The sequence below is a fragment of the Balaenoptera physalus genome (assembly GCF_965194825.1).
Source record: "Balaenoptera physalus genome assembly, chromosome: 1".
Classification (NCBI taxonomy): Eukaryota; Metazoa; Chordata; class Mammalia; order Artiodactyla; family Balaenopteridae; genus Balaenoptera; species Balaenoptera physalus.
In genome coordinates this window covers 181745668-181761127 of record NC_138882.1, presented here as the reverse complement: position 1 = coordinate 181761127, position 15460 = coordinate 181745668, and the positions used below count along the sequence as shown (strand labels likewise).

Genomic DNA, 15460 nt, shown 5'->3' with positions numbered 1-15460 from the left:
GGCTGGGCTGGGGGGAAGACAAGAGCAGAGCACACTTTTGTTTCTGCTGTGACTGAACGCGATGCTCTCCAAGCTTTGAGGAGAACGCGCCGGTTTGGGGGCGGCGGGCGGGGGGCATTTCTTGATGGCCTAATGTCATAGGACATATTGTGACCACATCTGGAAGTGCATTTTGGGAGAAGAAATGCAGAATTTATTCATTTTGACTGACAAGGTGATCTATCCATAAGAATCATCTCCTCAACCTCCAAATAAAAGGTTTTCCTATGTCAATGTACATCACCAACCACCTGGACTCTGCCCCTGATTAAGTCTGTGCCTCAGTTTCTTCATCTGTAGAATGTGTATAATAACAACACACGGTAAGCAGTTCAACATGCTGCCCAACATGACTTTCATCATTATTACTGCCAAGTGCCTGGTTTATGGTAAGTACCTTTTCATCCCTGAGCTTTACAATAGGACTTGGGGTGGGGCACCACTGCACAAGGCATCTGCAAGAGATGAGGACCTCACAGAAGGTTTCGCTACTCTACTCTGGATTTTAGGACAAGGGAGGCTTTGAAAGGAGCCCGATATTCCCCACGCCATCAAGCTATTTTCATTATTTAAACCTCAGAGAAATAGAAGTGAACTCTGGGAAATTTTGGCCTCGAGGACCAAGTCAGGGGTCCTGTGTTTTGTGTCCTAAGATCAGCAAAGGAGGAGAGGTAGCAGATAACCAGAGATTCCACCTGGGGCCCCAGACGCTGAGGGTGCTGGCTTCTCCCAGCAGAGTCCCCTCTCTTCCGGACGGGCTCCCCTGTCAGGAAGCAAAGACAGACATGGATTCCTGATGAAGGTGACAGGAGATGGCTTCCCCGGGGCCGGGCTGACAGCTGATCTTCCCCCATCTCCTGGGAATCCTCTCTTTTCTACCATGCAAGATGCTCCACACTCACCTTGCCAGACAGGTGGCAAAAGCTGACTCAGGGACATGGGGCCCCCAGACGGGAAGGAGCCCGTTGCACTTAGTGTTGGCGTTCTGAAGGGCGGCACTTTCCCACTCTTCCCGGCCTCGAGCCAGCCTGGATTGGGAGGAGAGCAGGGACAAGCGACTGCTGGAATTAATCTGGCAACCAGGCACCTGGGCGCGCGGGGGTGGAGGAGGGTTTGCTGACACTAACGAAGTGCTGGCCCGTGTGCCTGACTCTACAGAGAGGAGCAGCCGTTTGTAACCACGATGGTAAATGCCGGCTTCACCGCCTCCAGTAAGCAAGGCTGCTCTCACCAGCCTTGGGCCAAAAGCCAAGTGTCTTTTCCAGATCATATGGCAGGAATGGCACTTGGGCCTGTATGGCTGAAGGTAGGACACCACACTTCGCAGAGCCTAAGGAGCAGAATTAAAGCCTCAGGAGTGGCAGTCCCACCCCCTCCCAGTCCAGGGCCTCTGGCGAGCTGCCCGCTCCCCTGAAGTCGCACAGGGCTAGAACCGAAGCACATGCAAGGGGAGGCCTAAGGAAGGAGCCACCCCGCAAGAGCCAGGCCCACCTGACGGCAGCCAGGTGGCAATCGTAGTGCACGATGTTGAAGTGGGACACGGTGCTGTAGCCCTGCTGTTTCCGGGGCTTGTTCTCCATCTCCTCTAAGGCTACCCGCTTGGTGAAGGTATAAATGCCCAGGACCTTCGTGGGCTGCAAAGATAACATAAAAAGGAGGAGAGGTGAAACTCCAAGGCAGGCTGTGAAAGGAGGTGAAGCAGAGCAGAGGGGCCCCGAGGGTCTACGATCCTAGGAAGGGATGCATTCAGTAAAGGGGGTGATGGTGAGCCCCTCAGTCTCCTGGTTAAGCACTTGGCTGGGCAGAGCCCCAGTGAAATGAGGGTTGTGGGGAGCAACTGGAATAAAGTGGCTGCTGTGAGACAGAAGGGCAGAAATGCGAGCCTGAACGGTCCCTTCCTTTTTGCTTCTTTTATCTGAAAATGAAGAATAAAGTGCCTTCTTGTTAAGTCACTTGTTTTTCAAAACTGACCAGAAAGCTCCAAGGAGCCTGTGTCACAGCAGGACTTATAGGGCTTGTGGCCCAGGGTAGTGGCCCTTCAACAGGCTTGGGTGCTAAGTAATAAATTCAAGCTGGAGAGGAAGAGGGATGCCTTTTAGGCCTTCAAGGGAGCAAACTGGTCACTTGCTGTTCTGCTCCTTTTAGGTGTTAAATCGAGTTTGGTGGAGCCCAGAAAGCCAAGGTCCTGACCTTCTCCCCAGGTTATCTGAATATGGAAGCAGCATGATGTGTTTTTAAAAGCCCCAGGTCTGAAGTCAGAAAAGCCTGGGCTAGAACTCTGGCTCTGCTACATGAACTTTGTTTTCTCATCCATAAGTTAGGGCTTTTTACGGGTTTAAAGATAAAATTACCCAGTTTACATAAAGGCTCTGGGCACAGGGCCTGGCACACAGAAGGGACCCAGTGAGTGGTAGCTGTTGATGACGATGAAGACTACCGTTCAGATCAGTCTGCCTTCCCACCTTTAGAGAGGACAGCTGACCCTAAGATACGAGCCTTGACTCTGGCCTAAGAACAAAAAGGCCTCAGGCGAGGGAGGCCACCAGGCCCTTGGGCCCTTGGGACTGACCGAAAGCCTGCAGCCGTACCTGGAACTTGTACCCCTCCCTGCAGATGCAGCACGTGAGGCCCGGCTCCTCAATCAGCTCCTCCATCTGCTTCAGGAGCGCCGTCTTGGTCACGACCTGGCCCTTCTCATTGGTCTGTAAGGGGAACCCCAGGTGGCATGTCAGACGGGAATTTCCACGCACCCTCCCACTGCAGCTTGGGGACACGCAGGCACAGGGCTGACCTTCCACATACATGAAAAGGACTGCTGCACTGAAAGGAAATCTCCTTAGTTGGCTTCTAATGAGGGTAAAGACCCAGATTCTCCTGCTATTCTCTTCCTACAGGAACCACTGAAGCAGAGGAAACCATCCAGCTAGAACCCTGGCAAGTTGCCATTTGCCAACAAAGAAGCCCCCTTTCTTTGTGCCAGCAAGATCAACTCTCGGCTGCCAAGGGCTGTTGCAGCATGATTCATTTACTGTTCCCATGGGAGTTTTAAAACTGCTGACACTCAAGTTCGCTGGTCTAGAGAAGGCTCTCATAGGACCTCTGCCTCCTCCAAGGTAAGACAGTGAGAAGAGCACAGAGCCCTTCTTGTCCAACAGACCCAGGTTCAAACGCCTGTCAGTCACTTATTAGTTACGTGCCTTGGCCAATTTACTTCACCTCTCAGCCTCAATTAGTTCATCTGAAAAATGGGTATAAAATCAACCTCTCAGAAGCACATGAGGGCTTAAATACAATCTTACAAGGAAGCTGCCTAAGCACAGTTCCTGGCATATAGTAAATCCTTGATAAACAATGATAATCATCATTTTTAATGCTTCTGCGAACTTGTTAAGTCATTTAACCTCTGAGCCTCATCTGTATAGCAGAACAATGATAGTCACATATCTAAGGGTTGTCGGGAAGATGAAAGAAGGTGAAGCATCTAGTGCGGTGCCCAGTACACCGACCCCCTGCCCACAGCCTTCACCTTCACCATCCCCAACCCCAGCTCTGAAACCCCAGAGCACAGATGACTGTGCCACAGGCTAGGCAAGAATGCGGGGACCCGGGCGTGGCTGTACCGTCATGCCCAGCGTGCCCAGAGCCTTCTGCCTCATGGCCATGGCCATGCGCTTCTTCTCGGCCCGGGTCTCCCTGCGGGCCGCGTCTATCTTCTTGTTTACGTCAGGGTGTTCCCGCAGCGCCTCCAGCAGGTTCTCTGCCAGGGTCCCAATGCCCTCATCGCTGGACACCTGCTCCAGTTTATGCAGGTTTGTGATGGAGTCGGTTCCAATCAGAACCTGTCAAGAAGGGACCAGAGAGATGAAGGCCTCCAATTATGTAAACAAGTGTTCTTCTCAGGAGCTTAAAGGTTTAAAAAATGTGCACAATCTCATGTCATCTGCTTGGTTTCAATCAGATCCTCTGATTTTACACTTCAAGAGATTCGGACAAATGGAGGAGGTTAGGCTCTGCCACCAACCTCTGACTAGTCACCACACTCTTCAGTCTCCATAACCCTGTCTATAAAATGGGGGCAGGCCAGGGCCACCATGATGATTAAATCAGATGCCATATGTAAAGCGCTCAGCACAGTGAAAGTGAGAAGGGTGCAGATAAGAGTCCCTGGAGAAGCAGCACCTGATGAGGCCTCAGTGGTGAACTCAGCGACCACACCAAGCAAAGAAGGCCCTTGATGTTCACGGGGGCTGTGCTAAGTTCTTCATCTGCGTCCACCAAACCCAGGAGCACAGCAGTTTTCTCAACCTAGGGATTCCAGACGTACAACTACACGTGGGAGTGGGGATAAGAAAAAACTGAGAATGAAATAGGTGTAAACAAAAACCTCCTGTGCTTAAAAATGCTGGCAGCTGCTACACGACAGCACCACACTATCCACAGGGGCGGGAGAACATCACAACTCTGAAGGCAGGGGAAATCTGCAAAAGCTCTCCAGGGGAGCTCATTGCGAAATCTGCACCACCCCATCACTGGTGAGCTGATGCCAGTTACCACACAGTTGACAATAAATCGAAAACAACAAAGCCAACTTGCAATGTGAAAGCTCAGCACTCAGCTCAGGTCACTCACTAGCTCATAGATCTATTTTCACAGCAGGTACGCGTCCACTTCATACCTCAGCGAAATGACAGGCTATCTCTCGTCTCATGCTCCTCAACACTGAACTCGTAGTTCAACTGCCTACGGAATATTCCACGGGTCCCCTAGACTTTTAACATTCGGGCTGTTTACTGTGTGCACGTGTGTGTACACGTGCATGTGAAGCTCCTACCCTCCTGAGGCTTACACTCTAGTTAGGAGGACAGACCACACACTAATAATCTAACATCACAGACTCTCCTCCCCCTCACTCACTCCCAAACCTCCTAGTTCCCCATCTCTTTCAATGGCACCACCACTCCCGTCACTCAGTCCAGATATGGAACGGAGTTCTTGCTTCACCCAGCTTCTTCACTGCCCACGTGCAATCAATCTCCAAATCCCATTTATTCCACCTCCCAGATCTCTGTCGAATCCATTCCCTGTCCACCTCACTAACTGGAGTTCAGCCGCCATGGCCTCTCACCTAGATCACAATAAAAGCCTGCCAACTGTTCTTCCCAACTCCCTTGTCACCTCCATCCAATTCATCCTCTAGGGTACGGCCAGGGGCACAACCCCCAGGAGACAATCCACACTCTTCTCTGTGGGGCATGTGATGTGGACCCACGCTTACATCTCCAGTGCCAGCTCTTGCTATGTCTCACCTCCAGTGCAACTGCTTTCAATTCCTGGAATGCTTTAAGCTCTCTCACCTCTGAGCCTCTGCAGGCGCCCTATTCTCCTCTCAGAAATCCCCTTCCCTTTGACCCCTTCCACACTGCATTTACCCCCTGCTCTGTTATCACTATGTCCTCGGCTCTATCTTCCACCAGACAGTAAGCTCCCAGAGGGAGCTGTGACTGTCTCATCTGCCAACGTTGCCTCAACCTAGCGCAGCACAGGTACACGACAGGCACTACACAAATACGTGCTAAAAGAGAAGTGAATGGTCAGAAGTAGGAATGCCAAGTATGAATGCCAACAAATACGTGCTAAAAGAGAAGTGAATGATCAGAAGTATGAATGCCAAGTATCTAACTAGATGAAGCCTTGTTTTTAAAAAAGAATTCGATTTAGTAACTAAGAATAAGCATGGAATCCACTGACCTGAGTTCTCAGGTCAATGTGTTGCCACTGGCCAAATGACAATTCTGTCCCTTGATTTATCCACATTCAAAATAAAGATGTTACAAGGATAGGGGGGAAAAAAAAGTGAAAACTCTTATGTAGGAAGAATTATCCATAAGATGTAGTAATTATGACTATTTCCACTGAACTGAACAAAAGTTGAGAACTGTAGTTATCTGAGTGAGACATATGGAAGAACCTTTACTGTAGCCAATTAACCACATTTTTGGAATGAGTTATCAGAACAGATCACTAAATGAGAACGTGGAACTATACTCAAGATAAACGGCTCTAAACAACAACCAAAAAATGCAGCCCCGAGGACTCTCAAAACTCAACATTGAAAAAACAAACAATACTACTAGAAAATGGGCAAAAAATATGAACATACATTTCACTGAAGCAGACAGACAGACGAAAGACATGAAAAGATGTGCAGTGAGTGTCATTATCCATTAGAGAAAACAAATTAAAACCACGAGACATCACTCTACGTCTATCAGCATGGCTGAAACACCACCAAATGCTGGCGAGGATGCAGATAAAGCGGACCACTCACACCCTGCCAATGGGAATGTAAAGTGGTGCAGCCACTCTAGAAAACAGTTTGGCAGTTTCTTGTAAAACAAAATAATGCAACTACTACACAAGCCAGTGACTGCAGTCTTGGGCATTTACCCCAAAGAAATGGAAACTTACTCACACAAAAACCTGCACGTGAACATTCACAGCCGCTTTATTCACAGCAGCCTCAAAATGGCAACAACCCAGACGCCCTTTAATGGGTGATGGTTAAACGGGTCACGGTGAACCCCCCGCCGTGGACACTTCTCAGCAGTAAGAAGGAACAAACGACTAATACAGACAACGACCAGGACAAACCACCAAAAAGTTATGCTGAGTGAACAAAGCCAATCCCCAAAGGTTACATGCTTTACGATTCCATTTAGTATACAACATTCTTGACAGGACAAAATTACACAGATGGAAAACAGATCAGTGGTTGCCAGGGCAGGTGGATGTGGCTGTAAAAGGATAGGGACTTCCCTGGTGGCACAGCGGTTAAGGATCCACCTGCCAACGCAGGGAACACGGGTTCGAGCCCTGGTCCGGGAAGATCCCATATGCCGCGGAGCAACTAAGCCCATGTGCCACAACTACTGAGCCTGCACTCTAGAGGCCGCGAGCCACAACTACTGAGCCCACACACCACAACTACTAAAGCCTGCACGCCTAGAGCCCGTGCTCCACAACAAGAGAAGCCACCGCAATGAGAAGCCCGCGCACCACAACGAAGAGTAGCCCCCGCTCGCCGCAACTAGAGAAAGCCCGCGCGCAGCAACGAAGACCCAACGCAGCCAAATAAATAAATAAATAAATAAAAAGGACAAGAAGAGGGATCCCTGCGGTAAGGAAACGGTCCCGAATCTTGACTGCATGGACGTCAATATCCTGGCTGTGATAATTTCCTACAGTTTTGCAAGGTGTTCCCATTGAGAGAAACTAAGTAATGGGTACGCACAACGTCTCTGTATTATTGCTTAACAACTGCGTGTAAATCTACAATAATCTCAAAATAAAAAGTTTAATTAAAAAAACAAATCCAGACTGGCCACCTGTCTGGGCCAATTAGGGTCTGTGAGAGTAACAGATACCTCAGCCCAGTGACTATCAGGAACAAGCAACACAGCGGACAGGGTTGGGCCTCCCTGAGAACCAAGTTTTCGGCTGCCTGGGGCAGAGCAGGAAATGGTAGGGATGGCATTACAAATGTCCCAGGGACTACAGCCAGAAATCGAAACTCTTTTACCCTCTGGCCAGCCACACCCTCACAACTGCTGCTCAGCTAAGCCGTGAGATAAAGAAGCCCCACATAAGAATGAGTTGAATGAGGAAATCACAAATGTAACTTAATCCTTTCTGCACACAGAGAGATGAACCAGATGACTTCTGAGAGTCCTTCTACCCTGGGAGTCTTATATATTAGGGCAACTCCCATCTCAAGGCTAATCAAGGTGGTTACCTTCACTCAGTTGTGGCAGATGAGGAGAGAGGGTGTGGTTCCCTCACATGACGTGTCCTGCTCTAGAATAAGGCCCACGTGCATGCTGGTTACTCACCTGGGTGGCAGGGTGCTGCATGGCCAGCCCCCGAAGAAGTCTCAAAATAAACGGCAGGGCTGGGCGAGACAAAAACTTTTTCCAGATGTCAGCATCCAAACTGCAAAGCAGAGAGAGGCTTATGAGCAGGCCAGAGAAGCAAAGGCCACCTAGAAACCGGCTGTTGATTCTGGCTTGTTTAGATGTGACCCTACAAGCGTACCATAAAGAATCACAAAGGACCACCCAACTCAGCTGAGAAACCAGATAGAAGTGAGTCCTCGGAACAGAAACCAACAAACTGCCATCCTTTCCCACAGCCCCAAGGGCTGCATGGTCACCTTGATAGTTTCCAGAAGGGGAGGGAGACCCCAAGGAAGGCAGAGGGATGCCAAGATGATGAAGGAGAAAAGGAACCAGAAACAGGGGAAGGAAAGCAGCCCCTCTCACAGAGGTGCTGCTTACTTCTTGGCACTGGGAATGTGCTTTTTCATATAGTCAAGTGCATTCTGGGTGATTCCCTTCTGGAGAATCAGATCCTTCAGCTGATGCCCATTGCTGTTGTTCTTGATGCCAGCTGCGATTTTACAGAAGCAGTCCAGGAAGACTTTATCGTCGCCACTGTGATCTTCATCATACCTAGCAGGAAAGAGCAAAGACCCTGAGAGTGTGAAAGGAGGAACAAAAGCTGATCACGTCCTTTTCTTGGTTGACAATCTTCAATGGCCTATAGGATCAAGTCTAAACTCCTGAGCATGACATAAAGACCCTTCTCATCTGGCTCCTGCCACGCTCCCCTAACTCCCAACCCCCTCTTGCATTTTCATGCTTTTGCACACGTGACTCCCTCCAGCTTGTCATATCCCCTTCCCATGTCACCAACCACTTCTCCTTCTCTGCCTCACCAGGTGCTACTTTAACACAATGTATTTTACTTTTTGCCTCCCCAGTTAGACCAAGCCCCTTAAAGGACAGACTAGCACACAAAAATCTAATAGAAACTCAGGTGATTCTTCCTTAGTCTCACAGAACTAGTTCAGGGTTTTCACGGGGACTCTCGTTTAGCTGTCTGAAATCTAAGCAACATACTTGTCAAAGCTGCAGTATGGTTTGAACCGCTCCACCAAGATCTGCATTTTCTCCACCTCCCCAAAGGAAAGGTATGGGATGATGCGAAGCAGGCCCTGGAGCACGCTAGGGTTGGAGCGAACAAAGGTGCTATTGATCTGGTCCAAGAGCATCACGAGTTGATCTTTGTCACCCGTCAGGAGGAGGTTGCCCTGCAGTAGGAGAGAGGACGGGAGGCCCACTAATAAGGTCGGGATTTCGGCTGCAGCCAGCATCTGGCCCTTAAAGGTCATCCATTTCCATCAGAGCCATCAGAAGCAGCCCTAGAAGAACAGTGTCTCAGCACTTCCTGGGGAATAATCAACAGTGTGAGTTCTACCTCATAAATTAGTTTCTAAGTTTCTGCGGTGGCTCTGTTAATAGTCTCAGGTGGTCAAAATATACCAACACAATCTTCCCCTCCCTCAAGAGAATGCAGGCTGCCTGGTATTCATTTGGTCGTATCTCTAGCCAAACCATCAACACCAGCAGGAACAGAGGAATGCATGGGTGTGCTGAGTGGAGAGAAACTGAACTGGGAGCTGCAGACCTGAGTTGCAGGCCTCCAACTGTACAGTAACTGACTATATGATATCGAACGGCTCACTTCATCTCTCTGGGCTTGGAGCTTCCTCAACTGTGAACTGAGGGGTTGGACTAAGGCCCTTGTCTATCAACTGGAACAGCCAGCTTTGTTTCCTCTGAATCCAGATTTCAGGCTTTAACGTAATGATGTCACCGTAAGCTGGGCAGGTTCAATCATTCTTGGTTGACACAGCTAGACACAAACAAGCCAGTGGCTGGCAATGAGACGATGTCTGCGGGTGGACAGACTGGGCTCCACTCACCTTGTCCTCACTCAGGGGCTCAGCGTTGGACTCATCCAGAATGATCTCCATAATGCTAAGCACCTGCTCGGCCACAGCCGCACCACCACTGTCCTTGCTTTCTTGCTCAGCGACCAGGGCCTGCAGGAGAAGGAGGCCCAGTCACTCTAGGGATAGGCCATAACCACTCACTGCTCATGGGATCTGCTCCTCAAGGATGTTCTTCGTGGCCTTACATTCTGGAAATTCTGTGCCTGTGTGTGTGTGAGTGCACGTACATGCATGGAGAGACAGGCAGTGTGTGGGTTTCTGAGGACAGTGAAAACGACGTTTTGGTTCCTTTCTGGTTGTCCTGAGGTGAGTGGCACTACTTTCCCATTGGGGTGCAGTCTGGACTGGTGTAGGGACTAACTTCCTCTTGCTTCTGATCTGAATTCAGGAAAGAAACAAGGAAGCTCTTGGGTGTCATGGCAGCAGCACGGGGTGAGCCAGCAGGAGGATAAGGAACAGCCTGAATAATTCAAGCCTCTGTGCCCATCAGTTAGACAGATGAAGGGCTTGAAAAGGCCACAAATCCATTTCATTTGAGCCCAGAAGTGAGATGTCTTTCCCCCACCCAGGACTTCCCCCACCGAGCCTCATTCTTTGTCTTTTGCAGCCCACACTCTTTACCAGGTTGAGAGTCCCCAGCATGACATTCAAAGTGTTCATTTCCAGCTTGACCAGCTGTTGCCGGTTGACTTTCACCTTCACGCAGTAACTGAATAATTTCAGCAGCACCTGACAAGAAAAGCCAGTCAAAACCCATGAGACCATCTGAGAGTGAAGACATGGGGACAAGCAGGAAAGAAATGTCCATGAGGGGTCGTGTACGATCAGCAGATACTCCTGCTGAAATACAGAGGACAGCGAAGTTTCCTTAAGAAGACATGATACGGTAGCTGGGCTCTCCTGTCAGGCTTGCATCTCAACAGCAATGTTCTCCAGCAGTAGCTCCCGTGGGCTGGGTATATATATCTCTGCCGTCTCTGAAACTATGGCAGGGACACTGATTCCTCGTGGAATAAGTGATGCTCTGTTGTCTTGGGGCAAATGCCAGCACTAACTCAGACTCTGAACTAATAACAGTAAACAGAAAGATCCCAAAGCTCATGGCCCATGGGAGCTCAGAACCATGTAGCTCATTGAAAACATGGGTACAATGATGTATGTTCTCATGTTCCCTGGAGGTGAAAACAATAGTGTAATATGTATGGTGCCTTTAGAACCCTCTACTCTTCCCTAATGAGATAGTTGGATGAATAACCAAACAAAATCCTACAAACAATTAAAGAGTTACTTACAAAATCCATTTTAAAAAGCAGTAATAATAATAATTGACACAAGTGCAGTTTTCTGGGGAAAAACAATTAGACATTGGTTCCACAGGTGACTAAAGAAATATAGCAGAAGGCTTGCTATCACACTGGTTTTTCGGGAGGAGTCGGCAGGGAAGAGGGGAGTGGGGGAGGGAGCCTAAAGTGTAGAGAGGGCCAAGGAAGGTGTCAGGTCCTTCACTGGCTTGCACTGGTCCACGGCACCATGCTGGCGCCTAGGGTTAAATGGCAGGGGTCACAAGCTTCTGTCCATGGGGGCCTCTCCCACCTCGCTGCCTCCAACTCACTGTTAGAAGGTGGCGTCCCTGCTTGAAGTCTTTGATCCCTGCCAGTCTGTTAAGCATGCATTCCAGGCCCTCACACTGGGCCATCACACCAGCCATCTTATACACTTCTTCTTCATCTTCTTCTTCATCTGGGAGAAAAGGGAAGCCAAGCAAAAATGGAGGTGAAGACGGGAATAAAGCACAGCCCTCGTCCAGGCCGGTGGCTACTTCCCTTTTCCGTATCTCCACTAAAGAACATAGCCAATAAAAGGGGTCAGTATTGGATATCAAACTTCACTGTCTCACTCCTAGTAACTTTTTTTAAAGTTTCAAGTCACGTAAAATTGTTTACTCAAATATGTGAAAATACAAGCACTACAACCACTAAAGAAAAAAACAAAAACAAAAACCCTAAATAAGAGGCCCTGAACACTCGTTTGTTGCTCACGGCACTTCCCCCAGCCCCGCCACGGCCCCAGAGGTATCTGAACGGGGCCACTGATAACCGCGTTTTTCCTCAGCCAGAGGAGTAATCCCCCCTCAATTCTGAACAGAATTACGAGAGAGCATTTGCCCAGACTGCCCCCAAGCCCCAGGACGTGAACTGCTGCTCAGCGCTCCCAGTCCTCAAACCCAGCGTGCAGCGGCGTCTGTGGGAAGGGCCGTACCCGTGGTGGAGTCCAGGGACTCGATAAACTCCTCGGTGGCGTCGCCCAGCAGCCCCCGCATCCGGTAAACAATCCTCATGGGCTCTCCCTGAGCAGACAGAGTTGGAGAAATGTGCTTGTGAATAGGCCCAGAAAATGCAAAGGACTCAACACCTGGTCTTGCTTAATGCTTCAGCAGTGTGGACAACTTCTATTTCTCTGCAGGGTCTTAACCACAAAATCTAGAATCCAGATGCACTACAATTCACTTAGCGGAAAGAAAGCTCATTTTATTTAAGGTCTACTACAGGCCAGGAATTGTGTGAAGCATTTTACAGACACTACGTCACTTAATTTCATTAAAACTATGTAATAACTACAACAACTAGTATTTATTGTTTTTACTCTGCGCTAAGCCCTATGCTAATTGGGCACTTCATATTATCCTTTTATACAAGGTTACGCAGCTTGTTCAAATTTATCCAGCTATAAGCCCAGTTCTGTTTCCAAGCCTGTGCCTCCTTCAGGAGTATAAAGTCTCTCTAATCAATAGGGACCACTACTCAAGGGATCAGGACGAGGGAAGTCAATTAGATCAAAGGGCTGCGATTCAAGTCTCAGGAATCAAAAGCAAGAAAACAGAATACACCAGTCTTTGCCTAGGGAGATCCTGAGGTCTTCATATAACCCCACAGCAAGGAGAGGATTCATCCAAATTTCCTCAAGCTAAACCTACAACCTGAGAGAATGACCAGAAATAAGTCTGGTAAATTAGAAGATTCCAGCAACTTTCCTAAACTGGAGGATCATGAGACTTCACTCTCCGCCAGGTACCAGCTTAGGCACTCTAGCGCACGTAGTATTACCCTCATTTTGGAGGTGAGAAACGGAGGCTTAAAGTCACATTCTAGCAAATTAAGTGGGAGAGCAGGTACCATACTAATTCAAGCTGCCTGCCTCTAAGCCATGCTCAGCTTCAGGAGACGAAACCCTGGAGGGAGAGAACCTGTCAGGCCAGGTCCCAGAGCATTTCCAGCTGTGGAAGCCCAGTGGGAACTAAGAGAGGGGACAGCCTTAGACCATGGACAGAAAGAGAGAGACACAGAAAACAGACCCTTGTCTGTAGCTGAAGAGATGGGCTGCTTATCAGGGAAATGGGGGATAAAGTAAAAAGGGAAGCTGATGAAGGCCCGGATAAAAAGGTGCCACAAACTCTGGACTTTGCCAGAAGAACCCCTTGGTGGATTAAGCACATTAATGGGAGGGACAAGTGATCCCCAACTTCTTGCCTCCTGGTTCAAAAGGGGAGGCTGACAATGTATATTCTTTGGGTTCCATACCACCATTTACAAGGGCGCCCAGAGAAGCTTGGTCTTAATGTTTTAGGTGCATCAGGGATTAAATCTGTATGGTTGTTTTGATGCTAAAATGTCAGTGACAAGATGCAGTGGAAGGAGGAGTCTTCTGTGTGTCCCTCTGCCAACAGTGCCGTATCTACCCAACTGGCAGTAGACCAACAACACACACTGACCAGGATTCCCAGCACAGTGGGAGAACAAAAAAGAAGGGAGCAAAAATATGTAACAAATTGAAGGCCAAAATGTACTAATAGTACACTACCAGTTCAGTTTCTTAAACCCTACAGAAATATTTGGGACTAAGTATAGAAAAGTTCACTGTGCTTCACTGGTACACTAGGTTTGCTGTAATTCAATTACTTAGTTGATTCATTTATTAAAAATCCCCCTAACAGAGAGAAGAAAGGGAAGGAGAGAAAGAAATGGAGAGGAAGGAGACAGTGAGATCGGAAAGGAAGGAACAGAGGAGAGAGATTAATAAAAGAGGAGGGAGGGGGGAAGTGGGATATCTGACTTTTATAAGCGGACAAATGGTACTGAGGTGGCCAAAAGGACCACAGCGCCATGCTTCCTTCATTTCCCTTTTCCACTCCTTCAGAACAACTGCCTTTTGAGTCTCAATTTCCCAACTAGTAAAATAAAAACTATGCTCCTTGACACAGTACTGGAAAATGTTCTGAAAAGTGAGCAAGCCCATAATAGTTGAGATTAATCTCAGTCAAGAGGTGTCCACTCTTTTTTTTTTTTTCTTTTAGAAATTCACGTTCTTTTATTTATTTATTTATTTATTTATGACTGTGTTGAGTCTTCGTTTCTGTGCGAGGGCTTTCTCTAGTTGTGGCAAGTGGGGACCACTCTTCATCGCGCTGCGCGGGCCTCTCACCATCGCGGCCTCTCTTGTTGCGGAGCACAGACTCCAGACGCGCAGGCTCAGTAATTGTGGCTCACGGGCCCAGTTGCTCCGCGGCATGTGGGATCTTCCCAGACCAGGGCTCGAACCCGTGTCCCCTGCATTGGCAGGCAGATTCTCAACCACTGCGCCACCAGGGAAGCCCCAAGAGGTGTCCACTCTTGACAGCCCTCCCCATCACCGGGCTTCCTCAGACTTTGCCCGGCCCGGCTGCACGGCCAGGAAACGCTCACCCCTCCTGAAGCTCCTCTCCCCTCACCAGTAAGCTGCCTCACAAGGAGGACAAGGTGACCGGTTTTCTCCACACCAACACCGACAGGGGAAGTAAAGGTCCTTACATGCTGCTACCAGCTGGGCAAGTGACGATGAACAACGGCTCTTCCTAGCACAAGCCTGCAAGTCAAACCACACCTCCAAGCAAGAAAACAAGCACATACCTCATTCGTGGTACACCAGACCTTCTTGTAAACCTCGGCCACAGGAAGGTCCAAACTAATGATTTTATTGTTCACTAGAAGCTGAACAGAAAAGAAAATGAGGCTGTTATTTGGAAATAATTGTAAGGCAAGTAAATTTCAAGATCAAAGGGCGCTTTATGGCATAATGTCTGTGCGACAGGGACCTATCGACTCTCCCTCTCTAAAAAATGCACATGTGTGCGCAACAAACAGAATTTTGTGCACAAGTTCAGGGGTTACAAACAGCTTTAACCCAAACCATGGACTCCAGGTTAAAAAAATGCTGAGGACCTTCTCCTATCCTGAATCCATTTCAGCTCAGCACCAAAGAAGACAATTTTCTCTATTTCACCAACATGCTTTTCACCATGTATACGATAACGCCAGACCCTAGTGTTGTCTGCCAGAAGGTACCAGATACAGGGCCAGAAATCTGCACAGGGGCTAAAGTGCCAGTATTTAGGGAGCTTAATTTGGAATCCCTGGGAAGCTTCTGCCACAGCAACAAGAACAATAAAAGCCTGCGCCATGACAAGCAACAGTCACCAACCATTTGCTTACCACATGCCAGGCAGTGGGCAGAGCCCTTTACAGGTAATTACCC

General features: G+C 48.7%; 1 protein-coding gene across 7 annotated transcripts in view; it reads right to left on the bottom strand.

Annotated features, from left to right (window-relative positions):
* The window catches only part of UBR4 (ubiquitin protein ligase E3 component n-recognin 4), a 126967-nt gene that overhangs the window by 10282 nt on the left and 101225 nt on the right, over positions 1 to 15460 (bottom strand). For all 7 annotated transcript variants that reach the window (XM_082448247.1, XM_082448248.1, XM_082448252.1 and 4 more), the window contains 12 exons: positions 14836 to 14916; positions 12152 to 12239; positions 11505 to 11632; positions 10514 to 10621; positions 9863 to 9982; positions 8997 to 9187; positions 8373 to 8546; positions 7929 to 8028; positions 3660 to 3878; positions 2628 to 2741; positions 1531 to 1673; positions 942 to 1067 (listed from right to left, as the gene is read on the bottom strand). In XM_082448247.1, coding sequence (XP_082304373.1) covers positions 942 to 1067; positions 1531 to 1673; positions 2628 to 2741; positions 3660 to 3878; positions 7929 to 8028; positions 8373 to 8546; positions 8997 to 9187; positions 9863 to 9982; positions 10514 to 10621; positions 11505 to 11632; positions 12152 to 12239; positions 14836 to 14916 — 1592 coding nt within the window. The remainder of the gene's footprint in view (positions 1 to 941; positions 1068 to 1530; positions 1674 to 2627; positions 2742 to 3659; positions 3879 to 7928; positions 8029 to 8372; positions 8547 to 8996; positions 9188 to 9862; positions 9983 to 10513; positions 10622 to 11504; positions 11633 to 12151; positions 12240 to 14835; positions 14917 to 15460) is intronic.